The sequence below is a fragment of the Gracilinanus agilis genome, chromosome 5 (genome assembly GCF_016433145.1).
Source record: "Gracilinanus agilis isolate LMUSP501 chromosome 5, AgileGrace, whole genome shotgun sequence".
NCBI lineage: Eukaryota > Metazoa > Chordata > Mammalia > Didelphimorphia > Didelphidae > Gracilinanus > Gracilinanus agilis.
In genome coordinates, this window is record NC_058134.1 from 57,460,328 (window position 1) to 57,487,805 (window position 27,478).

At 37.8% G+C, this 27,478-nt stretch overlaps 1 protein-coding gene across 1 annotated transcript in view; it reads right to left on the reverse strand.

Moving 5' to 3' along the window:
* CUBN (cubilin) overlaps positions 1 to 27,478 on the reverse strand; it is a 304,566-nt gene that overhangs the window by 158,521 nt on the left and 118,567 nt on the right. Inside the window, exons 29-31 of the mRNA XM_044678922.1 lie at positions 16,566 to 16,747; positions 1,691 to 1,865; positions 329 to 498 (exon numbers count right to left, since the gene is read on the reverse strand). Of these exons, the coding sequence (XP_044534857.1) occupies positions 329 to 498; positions 1,691 to 1,865; positions 16,566 to 16,747 (527 nt within the window). The remainder of the gene's footprint in view (positions 1 to 328; positions 499 to 1,690; positions 1,866 to 16,565; positions 16,748 to 27,478) is intronic.

The window sequence follows — 27,478 nt, forward strand, 5'->3', positions numbered from 1 at the left end:
ATTCTCACCAACAGGGAAGAATTTGTTGTTGGGGTGGAAATGATGGGAACCTTGGTGGAAGTAACCCCTCAGTCTTAGAATCTGGGATTGTTAAAGCAAGAAAACTAGGAACAGACAGACATATTCTTTAGTTTTCAGAGAGCAGATTTCAAATGGTGCAGAAAAATCTAAAAAACTAAAAAAACATTATGTAAATGGCACTCAGCCAATGCCTTTCTTTTCCCATAAGAACAAATGAATGTACTGAATATGTGGAAGAAATCAGTCCATTTGTTAGCATTATTACTAGGATTTGTTAGAAATAATGTCTAGAGCATTTGACACTTACAGTAATACATGCATCTTGTGGTTCAAAGTCAATGTCAGTGAAGTTTAAGAGAACATGATGGTTTCTGTCCACCTGAATAACCCAGGTGCAGTCTGTGTTGCTCCTGTAAGAATTGGGGTAGTTTGGAGAATGGATTTCTCCACTGGAAGCCTGGAAAATTCCTCCACAACCTGTAGAAATTAAATCCAAATAATCAATAAGAAGAATAACCCATATATAAATTTCTACACTTTTCATCATAGTTCTAGATAAATATGTCTCATCCCCTTGCCAATTATAGAATCTCTTTAAAAGTGTTATTTTATTGAATATCCAATGAAGTGAATTATGTGAGTTATTTCCCACTCAATTGAACCTTTGCAAGAACAAGAAAATAAAGATCTAAAATGACTTAAAGCCTGAAGGAAAAAGGGATAAAAATTTCCAGTGAAATACATTCTCTGATCGAAGTAAAAACTACTTTTAATGAAACATTTCTTCATTATTTTTTAATAATATAAAATATCATAATACTAATTATTTTTCCTCCATGAATATGGATAATTATGATGTTCCAAATCATTTTGATTGGCTCTAGTACACTGAATTCAAAAGGAAATGAGCCTTCCCTGCCTGGCTCCATACCTCTACTTACCCAACTCAAATGCCACCAGCTACATGGTACCTTCCTTTTACCTCACAGCTCATGTTCTCTTTGGAAGTTCACCTACCACTTGGTCTTCTGATAGTTATGCATGTATGATTACACACATTTTACGATCAAGCCAACCTACTTACTGTTCCTCTCCCATGATACCACGTTTCCTCTTTCCATATTTTTGCCCTAAGTGTGCCATCAAACTGGTTCTCTCTCCTTACTTCCACTTCTTGGATTACCTATAACTGCTTCAAACCTCCCCTTTGTGCAAGAAGCCCTTTTCAGTCTCTTGGATGATAGTGCCTTCCTCTTTCAGATTACTTTCCATCTATTCTCTCTTTGCCTTCCTGGCTGCCCTCTCCATGATGCCCTGTGATTTGTCAGTGCCCTCAAGATACGGTGCCTTGGTAGTCCAAGCAGGTTCTGACCAAGGCAAAGAACAGCGGGATCATTAATGAATGAATGAATTTTCATTACTAGTGGTCGGACCAGAACCAGTCCATAGAGATTCAATTTCTAGTCCAAAATGAAGATCTGGTGAGATTCTGAACAATGCACCAGACAAGTTGAATAGGTTGCTTCTGGATTTGAGGGTGAGGAAGGGGAAGGTGGGAGGTAGTATACTTTTTTTCTAATAACTATTAAAAAGCTTAATTAATTATGCCTTTCTTGGGTACTCTATTGAAGATACTTAACTGAAATTTTTTAATTTTGATAAAACTTACCTCCAGGGATCTCTTGCCATGAGGCATTAAAACCCCTCCCATTTATGCTGCTGTCAGTCTTGAATCTGATTGCCAATGAATTTCCAGTGCTTGACACCCTTAGAGGGTTATCTCTTGATCTGGAAGAACACAACTGAGCCACTCTAGGAGAATGAAAATCAGGGCCACCATAGACCTGGAATGGATTACAGAAAGAAACATTCTCAATTAAGCAATCCATTTAAACAGTTGCTGCCCATTTCTTAGTATGTCTGTATTAGCATCAACTCCCAGGTCCTAATCCCAAGCAGTCTTGAAGCTTTAAGTCTACTGGACTATTATTTAAAAAGAACATCCTTAATGGAAGAATTTTAACCATAATTCTATGCTTTCAAAGGCATTCCCTCTGCTTCAGAAACATAAATTGACAGTCTGAGAAATATATGCTTTCTTTTTTGACCCTGGACAAGTCACTTGACCCCATTTACCCAACCCCTGCCCTTCTGTCTTAGTGTTACCAAGAAAGACAGAAAGCAAGGGTTTTAAACAAAAGAAATGTAAGATTTCCTAAAACCAACTCTTTGGGGTCTATTTTATCAGCATAAAAGTGATGGAAGTACAGATATTCCTTTTCCCAAATTAAGTGAGGGAATAGAACTTTTTAAACAGATTCTCTCTCTCTCTCTCTCTCTCTCTCTCTCTCTCTCTCTCTCTCTCTCTCTCTCTCTCTCTCCCTCTCTCCTCCCCCCACTCTCTCTCTGTCATAAACTTTAATCTTTTCCACAGGAATGTCAAGACAGATAAAGAGGTCTGATTTTCTGACTCTTGGACATATGTGTTTTGAGGTACATGTGTATATGTGGGCACAAAGATATGGATGTGTACATACACATCCTCAGAAAGAGAATTATATAAACAAAACATCTCCAAAGAAAGAGATTTTATTCTCTATTCCAATTTTTTTTGAAACTGGAATATATTAGGAGATTTATCTATTCTTAATTATTTGCTGGCAAGAGGAAAGATAATTCAGAAGGGGTAAGGAAGGCTAAGTGGGCACTTTGGTTCTCTAGGTTTAGCTATTCCATTCATTACAACCTTCACCAATTCCAAATGGACAGATATACTCATAGGACCAGAAACTTGGTCAGACCATGAGTAAAGGAGGTGAGGGTGGTCTTCCTTCAGTTCCTGTCTATCTCTGCTTTGTCATTCTTCTCTATCCTCCAGGTATCTGTCCCTATTCTCCAAGCAGCCAGTGTCTTCATCCCGTCCTCTGGAATCCAAATCACCAGCTGTCTCACTTTGTGTTTTATCCATCCCTGCCTTTATCTGCGCCCTGTGATCCTAAACCTCTGCCTTTAATTAATATTCCCATATCCTCGTTGTCTTAATATCAGCTAACTTAACAGAAGTTAAGCAGATTGATTAAATGAAATCATACAAAGGAGTAAGACCTAATGCATGTTTGGCCATAGCTGAGAGGTACATAGGGAGATAAGATTAATCAGGATGGGTCATAGAGCCAGCTAGTAGAGGGTCTTCAAGTTAATGATAGAGTAAATTCAAATTAATTAGCAAATGCAAGCCAAAGACACCTTCTGAGAGTGTTTCTAGAAGTGGACGGGGTCAAACAAGATTTCAAACTTCGTGTTTTCACTCTTTTGGGGGCAGAAACCATAAAATCATCTTGGACTTTTTGGAGTTCATTTATGGATGAGAAAACCAAAATCCAGAGGTGAACTGACATCCCCAAAAGGATAAGAGAGAACTCAAATCCTTCGACTGAATCTAATGTGCTTCCTCCTATAAGATGCTACCTCTTTTTTTTTAATAAAGGATCATTTCTGTATCTTTGAATTTCCTGGAAGATCCTGCTACTGGTTTAGTGAGAGATATGAAGTGCAATTCAGCTAATATGTGCTGATAGATGAGAATAAAAAAACCATGAGAATGCTCCTGAAAAAGAGTGTCACTTGAATCTACAATGCCTCCTTTGTCTGAGCAGTTCCTTCCAGTCCTTCTGGAAGAGCCCAGATGAATGAAACTGCTGTTCCCATGAGGGCTCTCTGTACAAGGACAGTAATCGCAGAGGAATGAGGCAAGGAGTTTAGTTTCTTTAAAAGGGGCTCATGTTTATGTGGCCTCCTGCATCCCATCAAAAGGCCAGCTTTCAGGGAGGGTTTATTTGTCCCCTCACATAGATGGTGGTCCAAATGGTAGAAATGAGGCTAAAATAAGCCATATTTCCTCTTGTTTCAAAATATACTTTCCCATTTTCTATAGGTTTCCTTCTTCCTTTAGGATAAATTAAGAAGAGTATTTAGCAGATAGTGCATTCCTAAGTCTAATGGACTGTTGGGAAGAACACAACATTTAAAAAAAACAAAACACAACATGCATTTGTATTGATATACTTTGTTTTTACATAATCTACATTTCCCATTTCTCTCCTCCTTTACCTTCCATAAAGTACAACAAAATTAATATAGCAAAAACTTAAGACTTTTATAAACCATCTTGTATACTAATGACTCTTCCTCCCCACCTCTGCAAAGAAGCAGGCAAGGTATCATCTCATATCTCTTCTTTGGGACTACATTTGGTCATTAAAATTCTTAAGCATTCAGTTAAAATTGTTTTGTTGTTATTTTTTCCATTTAAATTGTAGATATTTTCCTGGTCATTTGAAGGGCATCAACTTTATTTCCAATTCTTTGCTACTATAAAAAATGATGCTATAAATATTCTGGTGTCTATACTATCTTTCTTTTTTCCCCCCTTTAACCTCCTTGGGGTATATGTCTAGCAGTAAAATATCTGCTATCACCATTTTAGACACTTACTTGGCATAATTCCAAGTTTTTCTAGAATGGTTAGGCCAATTCACAATTCCACCAAGGATGCATCAGTGTGCCCATGTTTTCCTAATCCTTCCAACATTGACTATTCTCATCTTTTGTCATCTTTGTCATTTTCTGTGTGAAACATCAGGTTTGTCTGTTACTTCTTGCAGGGTAGAGAACATTCAGGGAGTGAAGGACTTCTAGTATAAGAATGAATAACAGTGGTGATAATGGGCATCCTTGTTTCATCCCTAATCTTAATGGCAAAACTTCTAGCTTGTTTCCATTGCAGATAATGCTTGCTGATGGTTTTAAATAAATACTACTTATTTTAAGAGAAGCTCCATTTATTCCTATACTTACTAGTCTTTTTTTTAAATTTTTTTTTATTTTAAACCCTTAACTTCTGTGTATTGACTTATAGGTAGAAGAGTGGTAAGGGTAGGCAATGGGGGTCAAGTGACTTGCCCAGGGTCACACATCTGGGAAGTGGCTGAGGCCGGATTTGAACCTAGGACCTCCCGTCTCTAGGCCTGGCTCTCAATCCACTGAGCTACCCAGCTGCCCCCTACTCACTAGTCTTTTTAATAGGAATGGGTATTATATTTTTTCAAAAGCTTTTTCTGCATCTATTGATACAATCAAATGATTTCTGCTGGTTTTGTTATTGATATGGTCAATTATAGTGGTTGTTTTCCTAATATTGAAGCAGTCCTGCATTCCTGGTACAAACCAGGGAGTGAAGAATTCAAGCAAACTTTTACACTTTGGGGTGAGATCTTAATATGGGACCCAAGCATAAGTATGCAGTTTAATTCATGCTTGCCTTTAGGTAGTTGGAGACTGGTGGGTAAAGGGTACTTTCTCCTTTATCAATTCATAAAAATTTTACCTTGTTGGTGTTCTCTCTTTTTTATTCTCTAGATTTAGCAGTAATTGCTCTCTCGTTGGTGCCTAGTTTCTCTTTGGTGGGGGGGTATTACTGAGAGTGGGAAGGAGGAAAAATATTTAGTCTGCTCTCTGGTTCCATAGATTTTTTAAGGAAAGTGTCATGTATGTCTTCCTTTTTAGAAAACTGCATAATTCACCTTCTCATCACAAATAGAATAAAAACATATTTTATTGCTTCAGAAAGATTATCATTATGTACTTTATTTTCTTGCCTCTTTTGAGGGGAGGAAAGACTCTGATATCTGAAGGAACCCAGCATCAGAGAACAAGCCATTGTCTTAGTTTATTGCACCTAGGGGTGGACTTCCTTCCCAGTGCAACCCACTTTTCACACGGCTTTTCCAAAGCCCAAAGTGAAAAACAAGCTAGAGGGTTTCCATGGTGAAAACAATAAAGTGTTACTTTTGGCCTCCACAAGTACAACCAATAGTTAACATATGACTCTCAAAAATGGGAGAAAGATGGAAAGAATTTCAGGGTGTGGCTCCTGGGCACTGTGGCATATGACTAAAGGGCAGACAGAGGAAAAAAAAAACCAGGCTGCTGGGAACACAAGATTTCAGAGATAAAAATGTGTTTTGATGGAAGGCTTGGGATAACAGCCCATCTCAAAGCCTGTGGTTTTAGTCTGTTTTGACCATTTGCTTCTGCTCTGTTAGCTCCATTTACTATTACAATCAAGTCAGCATTCCCATGTTATGAGCAACCAAGAGCCCGTTGTTGCAATAGAGGAACCGACCATTTATAGGACACTGATTTCTGAGCATCAAATTGGCCATGGCTGAAGGCTGAGGATGAAGGTAGCCGGTTAAAATGGAAGACTGGCCAGCATTATAGTTTAACTCCATTCACTGTGTTCAGCAGCCAGTGAAAGGAAAGAAGGCAGGCCAAGAGATAGAGGGGTAGGAAATAAAATTAAAACCACCCTTCTGGTTCTAGGCCTGACACCAAACTAAAAGAGAAGCAATCAGAATTCCCAGCTGAAGGGAATGAACTGGCCTTGGGCTTTAGGGCTGGAACGTCCCATTTGGCTTGGGGCACGCGCATAGGGAGGAAGCTTCCTCGGATGACACAACTGCCCCATGTGGAAAGCCTGAAGGGGCTGTTCTGGGGGAAACCACAGAAATGATGTAAAATGTAAATGATGAAAATGCTATAAAAATGATGTAAAATATGTGAAAGATATAAAAAGAATGTAAAATATTAAATTATATAAAATTCAAATTATGGGAAAATGTAAATGATGTGAAAATTATGTAAAAATGTAAATGATGTAAAGATGATGTAAAAAATGTCTTGGAGGACACAGAGTCACCCAGTGCCTGCTCCCCAAGGTCTGCTAACCAAGAGGGTCAGGGAGGGCCTTTTTCTGATTGGCTCCCTAACCAGAACTTGGATTATCTTTCAAAGAGCTAAATCAGCCAGACTCTCTTCTCGTGAATCAGTCTGTCCCTGGTTCAGATCTGTTCACCTCATCCTTATGATGAACTCTTTTTTAAGTGGCTACCTCACTAGACATGGCAGATCTTCAAAAATGCTCCTTGGGAGGGGGTTCTGGGTTAACATGGCAGCAGAGTAAGAAGCAGCTCTTAACCTCTCCTGACTGAAACACACAAAACTCCTCAAAGGGACATAAAAACAAGTCCAGACGAACGGAGGAACCCCACAACAGGGCACAGCGTGGAAGGTACGTGGAATCGAGACATTTCCAGGCTATAAAGGGCTCTCACTAAATCGCGGGCTGAGCAACCGCCCCACCCCCACCCCCTCCACACACACCACCTATAGCGCCGAAGCCAGTTAAAAAGAAATAGAGCAAGTTTGGGGCACCCATTGAGTCATTGGCAGCTCCGGGGCCTGTTCCTGAGAGCAGCAAGATTTGGGGCCCCAAAAAGCCAAAGAACGCACGCGAAATCTGAGCGCAGGCGCGGCAGAGGCGTGGGTGGAGGCAGACACAGCCACGAGCTAAAGCTCTGAAACCCTGAGTGGGGAACCTGCGTAGACGGGTATACGACTGTGGAAGCAGCGCCCTGAGACTTGTAAAGGAACCTCCAGCAGAGGATCAAGCAAGGGAGTCCAACAGGGGGCTTGACCTTGGAAAAAACCAGAACTCAGACGTCAGGAGCCAAAAGACCGCGGACAGACACTGAGGATAAACCTGAGAAGCTGCTGGGCTAAGGATGGCTACCCAGACTCAGGAAAGTCAGAAGAGAAAGATAAACAACAAGAAAAAGAAGTCTTTAACACTCGACAACTCGACAACTTTTACACAGAGAAAATCCAGACAACTAAGCAAACAGAGGAGGAGAACAAACAAGCATCCGGACCCTCCTCAAATAAGGAAAACTCCTCACAAACTATGGAAGAGTTCAAAAGTGAGATCCTGAGGAAGATGAAAGAGATCTGGCAAGAAAATAACAGTTTAAAAGGTAAAATCTTGCAATTGGAAAGTGAGGCACAGAAATCAAATGAACTGATAAGCAAATTGAACCAGATTGAAAAAGAAAACCAAAAGATCATAGCTGAAAACCAGTCTCTAAAGGCTAGAATTGAGCAGTTAGAAGCTAATGATCTCTCAAGACAACAAGAACAAATAAAACAAAGTCAAAAGACTGAAAAAATAGAAGGAAATATGAAATATCTCAATGAGAGAGTGACAGACCAAGAAAACCGGTCTAGAAGAGACAATTTGAGAATAATTGGTCTTCCAGAAAAACCAGAAATTAATAGAAACCTGGACTCCATACTAAAAGAAATTATATAGCAAAATCGCCCTGAAGTCCTACAACAAGAGGGCAATATAGACATTGAAAGGATTCATAGAACACCCACTACATTCGATGCAGATAAGAAAATGGCCAGAAATATAATTGCAAAATTCAAGAGCTTTCAAGCAAAGGAAAAAATCTTACAAGAAGCCAGAAAGAGACAATTCAAATATCAAGGAACACCAATCAGGATCACACAGGATCTGGCAGCCTCCACGCTAAAAGACCGTAAGGCTTGGAATACAATATTCAGAAAGGCAAGAGAGCTGGGCCTACAACCACGGATCAACTACCCATCAAAATTGACTATATATTTCCAGGGGAAAGTATGGGCATTCAACAAAATTGAAGAATTCCAAGTATTTGCACAGAAAAGACCAGGGCTAAATGGAAAGTTTGATATCCAACCACAAAAATCGCGAGAAACATGAAAAGGTAAATAAGAAACAGAGGGGAAAGAAAGAAAAGTTATAATTTTTAAATTTGCCTTTTTAAGGGCCTCAGTAAGATCTAATTATCTGTATTCCTATGTAGAGAAATGTTATGTATAATTCTCTTTAGTGAACTCTATTCACTATTATAGTATTCACTATTATAGTAATCAGAAGAATAATTCACAGGGTGAGGGTGGAACATTAAATAATCTAAGATGACATGGGGGATGGGAAAGAGGGGGTGAATAGCAGGGGACACCAAGAGAAACTTGAGTGAATAAGAAAAATGGGATATTCTATTACACACAAAGTGGGCATGGGAAGGAGAGGGGACAAATACTATTATAAGAAGGAGAAGAAGAGAGCATTAAGAGGTAATAATCAAACCTTACTCTTAGTGTAATCAACCCGGAGAGGGAAGAGTAGCTATACTATCCATTGGGACATAAAACTCTTATCTAACCTTACTGAAAAAGTCAGAAGGGATAAATCAAGGGAAACAGGGGAGTGGGGAGGTCAAAAAAAGGGAGGGGAGAAGAAGGGGGAGGAAATTCATAAGGCTGTTAAAAACAAAAAGGGGGGGAATAAGGGAGGGGGTAGAAAGGGAAGTTAGTCAAGGGAGGGTATAAGGGATAGGGTCTTAATAGCAAACCACTGGTTTTAAAGGAAATAGCTTAAGGAGAAGGGGTAGGAATAGGGGAGGAAACGAAAATGTCAGCAAATGCACAACTGATGATTATAACTCTGAATGTGAATGGGATGAACTTGCCCATAAAACGGAAGCAAATAGCAGAGTGGATTAGAAACCAAAATCCTACCATATGTTGTCTACAAGAAACACATATGAGACGGGTGGACAAACACAAGTTTAAGGTTCAGGGCTTGAGCAAAATCTTTTGGGCATCAAATGAGAAAAAGAAGGCAGGAGTGGCTATTATGATTTCTGACAAAGCCAAAGTAAAAATAGATATGATTAAAAAAGACAGGGAAGGTCATTACATCCTGATTAAAGGCAGTATAAACAATGAGGAAATAACACTGCTCAATATATATGCACCAAGTGGCATAGCATCCAAATTCATAAAGGAGAAACTGGCAGAGCTCAAGAAGGAAATAGATAGTAAAACCATAATAGTGGGAGATCTAAACATTCCTCTTTCAGATCTAGATAAATCAAACCGAAAAATAAATAAGAAAGAGGTAAGAGATGTGAATGAAGTCCTAGAAAAATTAGATTTAATTGATATGTGGAGAAAAATAAATAGGGACAAAAAGGAATACACCTTCTTTTCAGCTGCACATGGCACATTCACAAAGATTGACCATGTTATAGGGCATAGAAATATTGCAAACAAATGCAAACGAGCAGAAATAATAAATGTAACCTTCTCAGATCATAATGCAATAAAAATAATAATTAGTAAGGGCACCTGGACAGGAAAATCAAAAACTAATTGGAAATTAAATAATATGATTCTTCAAAACCAATTTGTCAAAGAAGGAATCATAGAAACAATCAACAATTTCATTGAAGAAAATGACAATGATGAGACATCCTACCAAACTCTGTGGGATGCGGCCAAGGCAGTACTCAGGGGGAAATTTATATCCTTGAGTGCATATATTAACAAATTAAGGAGGGCAAAGATTAATGAATTGGGCACGCAACTCAAAAAATTAGAAAGTGAGCAAATTAAAAATCCCCAGATGGAAACTAAATTAGAAATACTAAAAATCAAGGGAGAAATTAATAAAATCTAAAGTAAAAGAACTATTGAATTAATAAATAAGACTAGAAGCTGGTACTTCGAAAAAACAGATAAAATAGACAAAGTACTAGTCAATCTAATAAAAAAAAGGAAAGAAGAAAACCAAATTGACAGTATCAAAGATGAAAAGGGAGACCTCATCTCTAATGAAGAGGAAATTAAGGCAATCATTAGAAACTATTTTGCCCAATTATATGGCAATAAATATAACAATTTAGGAGATATGGATGAATATTTGCAAAAATATAAACTGCCTAGATTAACAGCAGAAGAAATATAATACCTAAATAATCCCATATCAGAAAAAGAAATTGAACAACCCATCAAAGAACTCCCTAAGAAAAAATCGCCAGGGCCTGATGGATTCACAATTGAATTCTATCAGACATTCAAAGAGCAACTAATCCCAATACTATACAAATTATTTGATGTGATAAGCAAAGAAGGAGTCCTACCAAATTCCTTTTATGACACAAACATGGTACTGATTCCAAAGCCAGGGAGATCAAAAACAGAGAAAGAAAACTATAGACCAATCTCCCTAATGAACAGAGATGCAAAAATCTTAAATAGAATACTAGCAAAGAGACTCCAGCAAGTAATTAAGAAGATCATCCACCATGATCAGGTGGGATTTATACCAGGAATGCAAGGTTGGTTCAACATTAGGAAAACCATTCACATAATTGACCATATCAACAGTCTAACAAACAAAAATCACATGATCATCTCAATAGATGCTGAAAAAGCCTTTGACAAAATACAGCATCCATTCCTATTGAAAACACTGAAAAGTATAGGAATAGAAGGACCTTTCCTAAAAATAATAAACAGTATATACCTAAAACCATCAACAAACATCATATGCAATGGGGATAAATTAGAAGCCTTCCCAATAAGATCAGGAGTAAAACAAGGATGCCCATTATCACCTCTATTATTCAACATAGTACTAGAAACACTAGCAGTTGCAGTTAGAGAAGAAAAAGAAATTGAAAGTATCAAAATAGGAAAGGAGGAGACTAAGCTATCACTCTTTGCAGATGATATGATGGTCTACTTAAAAAATCCTAGAGAATCAACTAAGAAGCTTGTAGAAATAATCAACAACTTTAGCAAAGTTGCAGGATACAAAATAAATGCACATAAATCATCGGCATTTCTATACATTTCCAACACATTAGAGCAGCAAGAAGTAGAAAGAGAAACACCATTTAAAATCACCCTAGACAATATAAAATACTTAGGAATCTATCTACCAAAACAAACACAGCAATTATATGAAAACAACTACAAAACACTTTCCAAACAAATAAAACTGGATCCAAACAATTGGAAAGCCATTGATTGCTCATGGGTAGGACGAGCTAACATAATAAAAATGACAATTCTACCCAAATTAATTCACCTATTTAGGGCCATACCTATCAAGCTACCAAAAAACTTCTTTACTGAATTAGAAAAAACTATAACAAATTTCATTTGGAATAACAAAAGATCAAGAATATCAAGGGAAATAATGAAAAAAAATGTGAAGGAAGGGGGCCTAGCAGGACCAGATATTAAACTATACTATAAAGCAGCAGTCATCAAAACAATATGGTACTGGCTAAGATAGAGAGGAGGATCAGTGGAATAGACTTGGGGTAAATGACATCAGCAAGACAGTGTATGATAAACCCAAAGAGCCCAACTTTTGGGACATGAATCCACTATTTGACAAAAACTGCTGGGAAATTTGGAAAACAATATGGGAAAGATTAGGTCTAGATTAACATCTCACACCCTACACCAAGATAAATTCAGAATGGGTGAACGACTTGAATAAAAAGAGGGAAACTATAAATAAGTTAAGTGAACACAGAATAGTATACTTGTCAGATCTGTGGGAAAGGAAAGACTTTAAAACCAAGCAAGAGTTAGAGAAAATTACAAAATGTAAATTAAATGGTTTTGATTATATTAAACTAAAAAGGTTTTGTACAAACAAAAACAATGTAATCAAAATCAGAAGGGAAACAACAAATTGGGAAAAAATCTTTATAATGAAAAACTCTGACAGGGGTCTAATTACTCAAATATACAAGGAGTTAAAGCAATTGTATAAAACATGAAGCCATTCCCCAATTGATAAATGGGCAAGAGACATGAATAGGCAATTTTCAGGTAAAGAAATCAAAAGTATCAATAAGCACATGAGAAAGTGTTCCAAATCTCTAATAATTAGAGAAATGCAAATCAAAACAACTCTGAGGTATCACCTCACACCTAGCAGATTGGCTAAAATGAAAGAAGGGGAGAGTAATGAATGTTGGAGGGGATGTGGCAAAATTGGGACATTGATGCATTGCTGGTGGAGTTGTGAACTGATCCAGCCATTCTGGAAGGCAATTTGGAATCATGCTCAAAGGGCTATAAAAGAATGCCTGCCCTTTGATCCAGCCATACCATTGCTGGGTTTGTACCCCAAAGAGATCATAGATAAACAGACTTGTACGAAAATATTTATAGCTGCGCTTTTTGTGGTGGCAACAAATTGGAAAAGGAGGGGATGTCCTTCAATTGGGGAATGGCTGAACAAACTGTGGTATATGCGGGTGATGGAATACTATTGTGCTAAAAGGAATAATAAACTGGAGGAATTCCATGTGAACTAGAAAGATCTCCAGGAATTGATGCAGAGTGAAAGGAGCAGAGCCAGAAGAACATTGTACACAGAGACTGACATTCTGTGGTAAAATCGAATGTAATGGACCTCTGTACCAGCAGCAATACAATGACCCAGGACAATTCTGAGGGATTTATGGTAAAGACGCTACCCACATTCAGAGGAAGGACTGCAGGAGAGGAAACATATAAGAAAAGCAACTGCTTGAACGCATGGGTCGGGGTGGACATGATTGGGGATGTGGACTCGAAACTACCACACCAATGCAACTACCAACAATTTGGAAATTGGTCTTGATCAAGGACTCATGACAAAACTAATGGAAATGTGCGTCGGCCATGGGTGGGGGGATTGCGGGGGGCGAAGGGGAAAGGAGGAGCATGAATCATGTAACCATGTTAAAAATGATTATTAATAAATGTTTAAATTTAAAAAAATGCTGCTTGGGTTGGCTATGTGTTTTCACTTTATTCTCTCTGCCTCACCACCCAAGGGGGACCTTGTTGACTTCTTCATTCATAGCATCCATAAGAAATGATAACATCAGGGAAAGGTCTTGGGGCATTTCTCCCCTCTGAGGCCATGCCCTCCTGCGAGCGTGCCTCAGGACCTCCCTTCTATATTTTTTATTATTATTATTATTATTACTATTATTATTATTATTATTATTATTATTATTATTATTATCAGTAGTAGTAGTAGTAGTAGTAGTAGTAGTAGTAGTAGTAGTAGAAGTTTTACCATTTTAAGTGAAGAGATGAGTTTTGAAATCCTGTGAGTTTTGAAAGGTCAAAAGGGTGCTCCAACACCCCAGGGTGCTATTATCAGGAATGGCAGCCAGCAGAGCATGGATACCAAGCAAAGAGTGACCTTTGGGATCCAGCTCAAATGTAGCTGAAACAGACTTATCCAGCCGTATCAGGCGACCTCTGGACATGAAATTGGTGGGACGACTATTATGTAGGAACTGAGCCAAAAAGATGTCCTAGAATTACTGAAGGAAATATTTATACCTTAGCTCTTACTGTAACTTCAAAGTAAATACAGTAAGTATCCCTTGGTAAAAGCTAAATGATATTAAGTGATTAAATGGAACCAGAGCCATCATTAGTCATTGGCACTTAATGATGGAGAAAACACAGCTTATAAGAGCTCAAGCCTACAGAAGTAGGAAAAAAAATATTAACAAACTCCTCAGAGTGTTCTAGAACAATGAGGGGCAGATTTAGCTTTCCCAGAGTATATACCCCACATACTATTATTCTTATTTTCTTGCTATCTAGTTCTTCCAAAGGAAGGGGGAAGAAGCAAGCCTTTTGAAGGTTTTTTGAGCAAACATTTTAATCCTTCTGTTCAATCAAGAAGCTATAGCAGGGGATAGAGTCCCCTGGAGGTCTAACAGTGTTTCAGAGTAGGCAGACATAGGGGAGAAGTGGGGGCATACCGGATCTTGCAATGGGTAAGTGCTTAGTAAGTGTGGATTACGAGAATTCTGTCACAGATTCTCAGAGGTGGAAGGGACAGACATGATCACAAATTCCAGCAATGGCATATATGAGTGGTCCTCCAATCTTTGCTTGAAGACCCTCAATGAAACTAAGCTCCACATAGACCATGTGCCGCCATCTTTGTACAGAGGTCCTGCTTGGAGCGGATGTCTGTCATTTGAAGGGCATCCCTCCATCCCTAAGGACAGACAGCGCAGTATTTGTTTTTAGGGAATAGCCCATGTGATGGGCATGAGTGACCAGAGAGCACTACGGACCAGGCACACCCAGGGCTTTTGTTAGGTCAGTGACATTCCTGTGGGCTTCTCAAAGAGAAAAGGAACAAACCCAGAGCAAGACCCAATAGAGTAGAATGTCAAGAACCCTGGATCTGGGTCCAAATCAGAGGCTCCGGGTTCAGATTTTGCCTCCAACATTAGATGCCCATGCAATCTTGAGCAGATCTCTTCCCCCGGGCTCTGGTTTCTCATCTGTAAAATCCAGGAAGCAGAGAGTGAAGTTGTGAGGTTCCTCACACCTCTCCCTCCATGACTCTCTGTCCTGGCACTTTGTGCGCTGGGCTCTGGCACGAGCTGACAGCTGCAGGGTGCTCGTGTGGATGCCAGCCCTGCCATGCGCTGGGAAATCACAGCCAGGGCAACAGCAATAGGACCTTATTTTCTCTTCAAAAACTGTTTGTTCCCACTCGAATGGTTTGGCATCCGCTAAGTCCATAAAAACAATGTGGAATGTGATTTCTGACCTGGGGGCATTAGCTTTGGCTAGGAGCTGGTGTTATAACCGTCATGCAGACTGGCAACCCCACACAGACCCGAGACACTCAGCCTGTTCCATAAGGCACAGGGACATCGCTGAGCCTGGGCACGGGTACAGACGCACGTGTGTGGGGGTATATATGTGCATACAGACAGGAGAAAAGAGGCCAGCACGAGAAATTTCAGCTTATCTATGTACAAATGACATTTCTTCAGAAGTAGAAAAGTTTAACCTGTAGCTTTCAAACCTGTTTGTTTATATATTTCTAAGGCTACGTAGGAAGCCAGAGGTTTTGCTTATTATATACATATTCTTGCCGTGATATATATCCCTTTTTCTTGCTTTCATGAAATGTCTCTTTTTAATTTGTGAACCATAAAGTGTGAAAGTAACTTTAAAAAACAGAATCTAATAAAGCTGTTTACACGCATGGGAGTGTTTGTAGGGATGGCTCTGTATGCTTGACAGTCAGAAGGATTGAACAAATATAATCATAAATAACTTTTCCCCATCCATCAGTGAATCAGCATTCATGAAGCCCTTACTATGTGCCAAGTACTAAGGATACAAGTCCAGGAGTGAAGTGACCATTTCCTTCAAGGAGTTTATATTTCACTTGGAGGATACAACATGTTCCCAGATAAGTAAAAGCAGGATATGTATAAAAAATTCTGAGTACCAGGAATGGGGGATGTTATAAAAAAGGAGGATATATTAGAGGCTTGAAAGATATGGAGATAGAATGAACCACTACTTATTTATTATATTATAATATTAATGTTAGTTAATGTTAACTAACATTAACATTAACTAACATTAATATTAGACCTTCCAACTTTGCCATCCAACAATGACTTGACTTCTGCGTTCCATTTTACCTCCAGGATCAAATATCAAATCTTCTGATTTTTAAAATTTAATCTTGTACTTCTTGCCCTTCCAGTTTCCTTATACCACGCAACAACCAGCGGCAACATCCCCTTTGCTCTCCCTCACACAAGACACACTGTTTAGTCCCCCCTAATTCTATTCCTGAGATTTTCTCCAGTTTCTCCTGTATATATCTTGTGTTTGCATGCTTTCTCTCTCATTGGATTGTGGCCTCATTGAGAGCCTTTTTCTGCGTGTCTCACGCAGAGCTGTTGACTTGCATACAAGCGAGGTCTTTGGGCAGTGCTAAAAAACAAAGGACGTACCTCAAGGACATCATATCTGCAGTTTAAGTGGTATTCTACATTGAAGTCATCGATGGTGAGCTGAATGCTGCTCCCAGGGGCTGTGCGGATGTACCAGATGCACTCCTTATTGGGGGGGTAGTTACCGGGGTACCCAGGGCTAGTAAAGGAGCCAGAAGGTCCATTCAGCTCCCCACCACAACCTATTAAAAAGAACAAGATGAAACAGAATAGCTCTAATCAGTTACATGTGGCCATGATTATCTAGAACATGTTCAAAACCAAACAAAGTGATGGCTATACAACTGTTGGATTGTGGTTTTATAATGTTTAGTTTGGGGAAAAATCAGAAATTCATAACAAAAACCCCAAATACTAACTAGCCCAGTGACTTTTGTAAATAGTGGAAAGTCATAATAATTCCCTTTTAAAATTTTCTTATTTAAAGAAAGAATTAATTATGCTGCTTCTATGGTACGAGAGGCAATCATCTATAGAACGGCCCTTATTTTCTTTGCAGGAGGCGATGATTTTGTTTTTGTTTTTGTTTTTTCCAAATTCTGTTCAATGTAATCATGGAAAAAGTTTAAAAATAAAAATTTTAATAGGAAAAAACCCCCAAAGAAACACTGTGCAGGGTACTTGAGATACAAAAATTAAAAAAAAAAATCTCTGCCCTCAAAATACTTACATTCTACAGGGCGCAAAAATCTTATGTGTAGCACTGTGGCCCTTCCAACAAATGGTAAGTTAGTAGGTGTGTGGCATGGTGAATAGAAGACCTATGCTTAGGGTCCGAAAGACTTGGGTTCAGATATTTCCTGAGACACTCTTAACATTAGCCTAGTCAAGTCAATTAAGATCTCCATGCCTCAATTTCCTTATTCATAAAATAGATTGGATTAAATGGAAATCTTTCCATTTCTAAACTATTCTAAACTAAACATTTCATGACTAAATAATAACATCTATGCACTAAGCATTTACTCAGGGATCTACCATGTCAAGAACAGTACAGTAGAAATGCTGGGAACAATACAAAGTTTTGTATTTTAATTTTTTAAATCAGCCAAGGCCTTGCCTTTACCAAATTTACAGTTTAGCTTTCATTCACCACTGCATCTGTTAACCTAAATCTAGAGTATTTAATATTTAAAATCAATCGATAATTATTTATTAAGCATAAAACAAGAAAAAATTATTTACTAAGCATCTCTTCTGTACCAGGCACTGCACCAGGTGCTGGGGATACAAATATAATGAATAAAAAGCAATTCTTACTCATAAGGAGGTGACCTTCTAGTTACATTTGAATGGGGGAGACGATGAGGACAGATTTAAGTTAATGCAGAATAAAAGCTGGGGCAGCTAGGTGGTGCAATGGAAAGAGCACTGACTGGAGTCAGGAATACTCAAATTCAAACCTTCTCTCAAATCTGTGTAATCCTAGAAAAGTTACTTAACACTGACTGCTTCAGTTTCCTCATCTGTAAAATGAGCTGGAGAAGATGCCAAATTATTCTAGTATCTTTGCAGAGAAAACCCAAATGGGGAAAGAATCAAACATGACTGAAACAACTGAAGAATAAGAATAAAAGTTAGCAAATGAGAATTTCCAATATGATTAACAGTTATGTATTTAAAAAGATGGTTTCCAAATCTAAAAAAAAAAAAAAAATTCTTCCCAGATAGTGCCTTTCATTGTTTTCACACAATAAAAGAATCTTCATTTTGCTCTTTTTTTAACACTCTTCCTCAAATTAGAAAAGGGATCTAAGGAAGATTTCAAGAATGAAAGTATAAGCCCTCCACATTCCTCCCCAAAATGTCAACCTGAAAACAGCTTTAGCGCTCCCTGTCTTCCCAAACTACCATTCTTTAGAGCCCTGTTGAGAGTTTTCCCTCCTGAAACCCACAGCTCAGACATAATATCTTCTCTGTAAATTGTCTACTACACTTCAGAATTTCAATCAATGTTTAATTATAAAAAACAAGATTATAGCTGCATGAAAGGACTATTATAATTAGGTGTGCCAAAACCGTTTATGGCATGTGTTAAACTTTTTTAAAAAGAGAAGGGCCATGAAAAGATTAGGAAAGAACCTTCTCATGACATAATGGCCCAAGGAGAATATCCCTGATAATAAGCCAAGGTCAACACAAACTGCTTCCATCCATGCCCCGATTTTTAGCAAAAATTGGAATGGATCTTCTTGTTCTGAACTGTTCTGATGTTTTCTCTGGGTTTCAGTTAGGGTTCTCCATTTCCTTCTTCTGTGACAGCAGCTACATCTTATGGATTGATTCATACAAAAATCATCCGTGAGGAAGTAACCTTGCCTGCTGGCACCAGAATGTAAGAAATAATAATATACTTTAAAGTTTACAAAGTGCTTTAAATATGTTAATTCATTAGAATCTCTTGCCTTCTTCCTCCATTTTAATCCATCAGAGGAGATATAAACCATTTTTAGCTGTCATTATATCTAAGAATTTCATAATCATTGCATTCCCTCACTGATTTCAGTGTCTTCATAAACAAACCACAGGTCCCCATGCCCATGGGCTGGTTGATGCAAACCAAAACAGTAACATTAGATTCTTGGCACTCAATGGATCTTTTCTGATTACATTGAAATATTTTAATTTGTTCAACTAGAACATTGGAAACATAGAGTGTATTTTTTTCTTGGCCCCAAGAGAAGAAGTTTTTGTATTTTCTTAGGGCAAAAATATGCCTTTTAGTAATATACTGACATGACACTCCAAGAGTTTGGGGGACTTCCCCAAGGTTCTGGGGTAAGTACATGTCAGACCCGGTGCCAATGCCTCAAGCCAGGTCTTGTGCCTATAAGTTCAGGGGCCTTTCCACTGTATCATAGGTCTATCTTTTTCCTTCTGTCTCTGATATTTAAGATAAAAATTGTTCTTCTTTGGTCTAAATGTGAATAAGATAGGATTTAGTAGTTTTTCAACACTGTTTCACTCTTCAAAAGCCCACTTGGGGTTTTCTTGGTAAAGATACTAGGAGTGGTTTACCATTTCCTTCTCCAGTTCATTTTATAATTTTATAGATGAAGAATCTGAGGCATACAGGGTTAAGTGACTTGGTCAGGATCACACAGCTAGTAGTTACTACTAGTTATCTACGGCCAGATTTGATCCCAGAAAAATCACTCTTTTTGACTCTAGGTCTAGTATTCTATCTAATGTGTCATCCAGCTGTGCCACCTAGCTGTCCTAGCATTTAGCAAATTTTAAAACACTATATAAATGCCAGTTATTTTTATTATTCAAAAGTTACCAAGTCTCCAATCTGGTGACACCCTCAATCCCTGAGCCTTCTGTGGTACTTCTACTAAGCTCAAGCAATATTTACAAAGCAATATAGGAGTGTGCTGGTAAATGTTTAACAACCAGGCTCTCAAAAAAAAGTATACCCACACACTTTTAAGTTTATGTTTCCTATTAACACTTTCTTACGTGATTCCCAAAGTGGGCGCCACCGCCCCCTGGTGGGTGCTGCAGTGATCCAGGAGAGCAGTGATGGCCACAGGTGCATTTAACTTTCCTATTAATTGCTATTAAACTTTAAAAAAAATTAATTTCCAGGGGCGCTAAGTAATATTTTTTTCTGGAAAGGGGGCGGTAGGCCAAAAAAGTTTGGGAACCACTGATCTAGACAATTAACAAAACAAGAAATCAATCCCTGATTTGTAGGGACTGCCAATTTTTAAGTATAAACACTTTCACTGAAGATTTAACTATGGTGGTACCCAGCATACCCCTGCCTCTATTTATTACTAAAGTCTACCATAAATCAAGCAGAAATCTCTCTCTTTGTAACTTCCACCCATTAATTCTAGTTCTGCCCTCTAAGGACAAATAGAGGAAATCTAATCTCTCTTTCTCTTGATAGTCCTTCTAGAAGAAGCTTATCTAGTTCTTCATAGTATTTTTTCTTTTTTAGATTAAAATATCACAATTCTTTCCATTCTTATATGTCATAGTTCCATGAACACCAAAGAGTATGCCATGTGGATCAGGAGAAGTCTCATCACTAGCCAGCCTGGAATGAGAATATCAAGATGAGTGAGGTTCAGTCTAACCCTTACAAACACGATTATGAGTTATTTACTCTCTAAGGTAAATGACTTCAGCTTCCTGTCCCCTAGCTCCCAGCTATATGAAGAAGGGCTACTCCTCCCAACATTGAGGAGTTCAGGATAATGCCAAGATTGAGACCCTGGAACAATGGAAATGTGGTGGTGCCTTCAAGAGGCACCAAAGAATTCTGGAAGATGACACACTAGTTAATAAGGTGTGGGGGGGGTAGGAGGAGGGATAGAGCAGAGATTTACTCATAGTATGGTTAGTAAACCACCAACTCCAGCTGCCCTAATGCCTGTGACTCAGAGTTCCTGTCTGACCAAGAGGAAAGCCCTCTTCCCTGGCATTCTCTCCCCCTATTGTCATTCCCAGCCAGCTCAGCCCTACTCCTCTCCAGTCTCTGTCAACCTCTGTCCTTACCTTACATTTTGCCCTTTGCAATCCCTGATCAAAGTATTGGTTAGCAGAGCAAAAATAAAACAAACAAACAAACAAAAACAAATATATATGTGCATGTAAATTATATGTATATATGTTATATATTGATTTATATAGAAATGGCTACAGCAGTTTAAATGGAAAGAATAACCAACACAAAGCAACAATAAAAATTTTTTTAAATGTTTAAAGAATTACCCAAAAAATCATGGATGCAAAGAAGAGCTATGAGTGTCAGACTCCTATTCTCCTACTACTTTAGCAGAAGTAGGAGTCCTTCATGTGGGTAACATTGCCTATGATTTCAGATTTTTGGGATATATTGATTGATTTTGCCATCTTTCCACTTTTTTAAAATTTTAAAAAATTATTAGTTCTAGGGAATGGCTCTGGGAGAGGGAAGGAATACAGGGGAAATTTAGGCAATGTAAAAACAATATATGTGTGTATTACATATATATATAATATTTTTATATATTTTTATTTTATATCTGTATATTTTTATATAAATTTGTTATATTATATGTAAACTTCTTTAAACAATGAATATTCCTTTCATCGAAGAACTGTTCTTTATATACTCTTATCATGCTCTTTCCCACCCAGATAGCTGGCCCTTTTCTGAAGACACCATGAACTCAGGCCAAACTCTCTCCTATGGGTTGCTCCTCCTCTCACACCTCATGAAGCACTTAGTGGCCAAGGGAAGAAGTTGGGATACCCCACTTTGACGTGGTGACCCTCTATTTCTGTCACTCAGCAATGTTTCTTTTGCAGGTCAGTCCTTCTGGGTTTATAATACTATGCTATAAAGTCTCCAAGTCATTCTTTCTCCTTCACAGTCTTTCCTTCCACCATAACAGCTGCCATGATACTTTGGGTCTTCAATATATACACAGATGTCCCCAGCAAAGCCTTGACCTCGCTCATTAACCTGAACTGTCATGTTTCCTTCCTTTATCTTAGCCATTCATGGAGAAGGTCATGATTGAGTCATGAATCAACCAATAAACAAATATTTATTTATGTATCAGGCACTGTATTAGACACTGGAGATTGAAACACAAAGAATTAAAAAATTCCTATGAGAGTCATCTATTCCCTGCTAGGTAGTGGATTGGCTAGAATGTTGAAGATGAGTTCAAATCCATCCTCAGACACTCACTACCTATGTGATCCTGGGCAAGACAAGTCACTCTGTTTGCTCAGTTTCCTTATCTGTAAAAATGAGCTGGAGAGGGAAATGGCAAACTCCAGTATCTTTGGCAAGAAAACCACAAATGGAGTCATGAAATCAGATATAACTGAAACAACTGAACAATAACAAGCTCCATGAGGATGGAATATGTGGGTTTTACTGATCTTTATTCTTCTTTTAGGTCCTAAAATACTGGTTATGCACAGGAAGCATGATAGCTCTTTAATTTACTTTACAGATATTTTCTATGTGCTAATTTATATAAATGTTATCTCTCGCATTAGAGTATAAACCCCTTGAAGGCAAGTATCATTTAGATTTTTTATCTTGGCACTTCTGTTCCAAGTCGTATCTAGCACATGTAAACTATTAGATAAGTAGTTGGTTATTGATTGAAATGTATATTGATAAATTGATATTTGATTGAGTTGAAAATAAATTATTAAGATCCTTTCCTAAAATTCCAGTTTATTTAGACTGGAATCCTGTCCATAAGAGGATACCTGTATTGTCGAATTTTAAATAGTTAATCTTTATTTAAAAAATAAAACCAATGACTAATCTTGGGTTGCTTTCATTTTCCATCCTGGTTCTCAGCCATGAGCACATTCATCTACTTCTCTCTTTATGGAAGTATGGAAGCTATTTCAGAAGCTGTGTGAAGGAGGGCAAAGGACTAAGCATTTAGTAATTGTGCCTACTATGTGCCAGGCACAATGCTAAGTGCTTTACAATTACCTCATTTGATTTTCCTAAGAACTCTGTGAGGCCATCATTGTTGTTATTTTTGTACTTGTTTTCAGTTGTGTCCAACTCTCCATGACTCCATTTAGGGTTTTCTTGGCAAAGATACTGGAGTGGTTTGCTATTTCCTTCTCCAACTCATTTTACAAATGAGGAAACTGAGGCAAATAGGGTGGAGCAACTTGCCCAGGGTCACATAATTGGAATTCTGGTCTTCCTGACTCCATTAACAACACTCTGTCCATTGTACCATCTCACTGCTTGAGTAGATAACCTCAAAATTTTATATAAGAACATTTTGCTAACAAAATTTTCCCTTTTTCTTCTAACAAGAAAAGTTATGAATGGTAAAAATTTAAGGCCAATTTTATTAAAATTCCATTAAAATTTTCCACCTTTCTTCCCCACTGTGTATGCTTATTTGAAGGAATGGCTTCCAAAAAGGCAAGGAAAATGAAAATAAAGATAGATAAATGGGAGTTTAAATATAAGGATGAAAAGTACTTGATATGTGGAGCATAAATCCTTCTAGATTGACCCTCTAGAAACATTGGACTCCCTATCCCTTTGGCATACTGGTGAGGAAACACATTCTGGAAGAAGATAGGAGAGGCTCCTGTGGTTTTCTGCAACCCTGATTCCACCAGTAACCAAGAGGAAGGCTTGCCTTATATCTGCATAACTGGGAACCCCAAGAGGATAGAAGGGGCAAAGAAGAAATGAAAGGGTTGAGGGGAGGAGTAATGAGTACAGGCTATGGTTCTATCCCTTCCAATCCTACCATAACCTGGGTTGAGTCCCTGAGGAACCAGGAATCTCCACAAAACATGTAAGAAAAGTAAGTCTAAATAAACCTATGGAGAGATAGATAGATAGATAGATAGATAGATAGATAGATAGATAGATAGATAGACAGATAGACAGACAGATAGATACATGCATACATACATAGATACATAGATACAGATACATAGATAGACAGACATATATATGTGCATATACATATAGATTTATACAATATATATGCATACATATTTACATGAAGAAAAGTCTTTTAAAACATTGTAAATAAAGACATATATGTGCTTCACTGAGATGGCCAAATTGGGCATTTTTTCCTGTAATTTAAAAATGAAAACTGCTTCTCCCATGGTCCCTTCCAATATGCTTTTTAAATGAGACTGATTTCTCTCCTAAATTGCATGGTGGGTGGCTCCAGTATGTGGGTGGTTTCTAACTGATTCACACACTAGCTGGTCTTGAGAGAACTTAGTTTTCTAAAGGAGCGACCACAGGAGTTTAGATCAGATTTTTCCTTCTAACGTAAAAGTTCAGTGATTCCACTAAATAGACATTTTTGCAGTAGAGTATAGTGTATACTTATATGATTAAGGAATAGCATGTATGTATCTATGTATAAATGATAATAGTATATATTGGAATTAGAATATGATACGTAATATTGTATATACTATATATAATAAAGAACTATATTTGTACTTGTGTCTTGTGTGATAGGATATGCATGTCTTTATATACATAGGTGTATATTATATGTATATAAACAATATGGGTGTATATATGTGTTATATATTACACATTGTGTCATATATATTACATACACCTTTTGTATCTATAGAATAGGTATGAAATGTATTATATATCTATGTAATAGTTATGTGATATATGTGATATATATCTATATAACAAAAAGATTTATATTATATTATATTATATTATATTATATTATATTATATTATATTATATTATATTATATTATATTATAATAAAGTTATGTCTAATTTGTAGATATAATATGACGTGGCATATATCTATGTAATACATAGTTTAATATATGATATATAGATATTATATGGTAGGTGATATATAGATATGTTATCTATAAATAATCTATATCTCTTTACCTACCTACATGTATTTTTCCAGGAATGCAGGTCAGAACCTTCTAGGGAATGTAATACTTGGAGAGCTGTCTGGATCACTGAAAGGTTAAATAACTTGTCTAGATCACCAGCCACTCTGGCATTCTATCCAGCAGTCCCCCTTCTCCACACATACGTGCGAACACCCATACCCAAGAGTCAGTGTGGTTCAGGAATCCTTATGACTTTGTTCCACCACATCTACATTTTGTGACCTTCCACAGAAGTCATAAAACATAATAGCAACACAAGTTATCGACTTAGAAATCTGCTGGTAACACCGTATTTCTCCTGTTTGCTAATGGCTATGGAGGGGCTGCCATTACAGACCAAGATGGGATGGCACATGGGATCAGTTGGCCAAGATGACAAGAATACTTCGTTATATGTGGCACTGAGACAAATGCTGGATCTGGCATGAGTGTAACAACCAAGAAATAAAATTGGGAAACAGTCAGACATTATGTAAAATGAAAGGGAAGAAAAGCAATTTGCTCAGAAACGTCCAGATTCGTACAGTAACTGGAAAAAGGTGAAGTTAGTAGCTAGAAGGTCAATTGTGAGAATGGAAGAGAGAAAAGACACTACTGGGAAGAAGGCCAGAAGAGAAAAGTCAGACTTGAGGCGATGGAAGGAGCTGAGAAAGAATTGGTTTTGGTTTTGTATTCTCAGTAATTAAAGGTCCGGTCTTCCTTATATTCCAGACCTCTGCTGTATGACACACACTTGTATCTGACTCAGAACCACAAAGATGAGCTCTAAATTTCACATGGAAATGAATTTGGAGGGCCTGCTTTTGGCATCAGGCAGAGAAATTAGTGTGAGAAATTGGGCTGATATTAATGCAATCTATCCATTCTGCTGACAAGCGTCAGATAAATTTTGGTTATACCTCGACTGTGATTTTTAAATTAATGAAAAAAGCTATCACAAAGAAAAGGACAAACTAGGAATATTGTATCCACATAAAGCTCTGAGCTATGCTGAATTAGTATGCTGTGGGTATCCTGCTTAATGAGTAATTAGAATTAAGGCTGGTGGAGTCATAATTTAGCTGTCAATAAAATAAAATTTTATATTTTCTCTATGTAAAAGGTTAAAAACAATTCATCACAGTCCAGAAAAATGTAACCATTCTATTAATCTTTTCCTATGGATTGACTACATTTTCCCCTTTACCTAGTTAATTCTCCCTCCCTGCCTGAAGGTTTCCTTTGAAATTCTTCAGGGGGAAAAAAAAACAAACATGTATTTCATTAATTTTAGACAGCACTGAAGATTTCCCCAGAAAACCATCTTGAAGTCTATCAGGGGCTACAGAAGTGACCAGTTATTTTATGAGCCCAAAGGGATGGACTGGGCTAATTTCCCCTGAAAAAGGCAGTTATGATTATGGTTCTCTTAAGCATCATTCTTGAATCTCACATAGATACTTGATGAAATCCTCCAATTGGCAAAAATTATGGAGGGGGAAAAAAAAGAACAACTTTCTTTTTTAGAGGGCTTCCATTTCTATGGTCACACTCCCATTCAGTATTACTCACTCTAAAGCTGTTTCCTTTCAACAGTCTTGGCAAAATATTTTCAGGGAAAGGGGCCGATGAATCACCCTCAGGGGATATTTAATTACCTGATTCTTCCCAATTCCTCCTGTCTCCTTCCACCACACCCTCAGTCTTCCTCCCCCAGGAAGGTTTACACAACTTATATATAACACTGCATGCTGGGAGTGACAATGATCATGACCTTTGCGCCTCTGGATCCCTCTCCTAGCAACAAGGCTTTTGGTATGTTTGGTGCTTTCAGAGATGGGGACATGAGATCATAGATTCAGATCTGGAAGCAGCCTTAAAGGTTCCCTAATCTGACTCCTTCATTTTACAGAGAAGTGGATCCCAGAAGAGTTAAATGACTTGTCCAAGATCACACAGGTAAGAAGTGGCAGAAATGGGACTCGAACCTGGATTTCTCTGTATTCAAATCCACTGCTCTTTCCACTGTATTCCAGCAACCATCCATGCCCTGTAGAGTTCAGTTCCATCCATGCCATGGTAGAGTGGAAAGCATGCTGGGAGTGATGGAGCCAAAGGGCTCAGGCTTTGAATGCCAGCTCACCACATAACCACATGGCTAATTCTTCTTATCACCGCCATACTGACTGGCCCATTGGCTGTATGATCTTGGACAGCTCACTTCAACTCTCTCAGCCTCCATTTCTTTATTTATAATATGTGGATGTTTAGAGTATCTATCTCAAGGTTGTTATGAGGGTCAAATGATATACACACACAGAGACAAAGAAAAATAAAGAAATAGAAACAGAGAGTACTTCACAAACCTTAAAGAGTTATATCAATATTAATTCATATTATTTACCTGAAGAAAGTTTCCATGAATTTATTATACTTGATAGAATGCAATGTGGTTTAATGAAAAGAAAGCTGGATTTAGAGTTATAAAACCTAGATTTGAATATCAGCTCTGGTCAACTCACTTAAGCC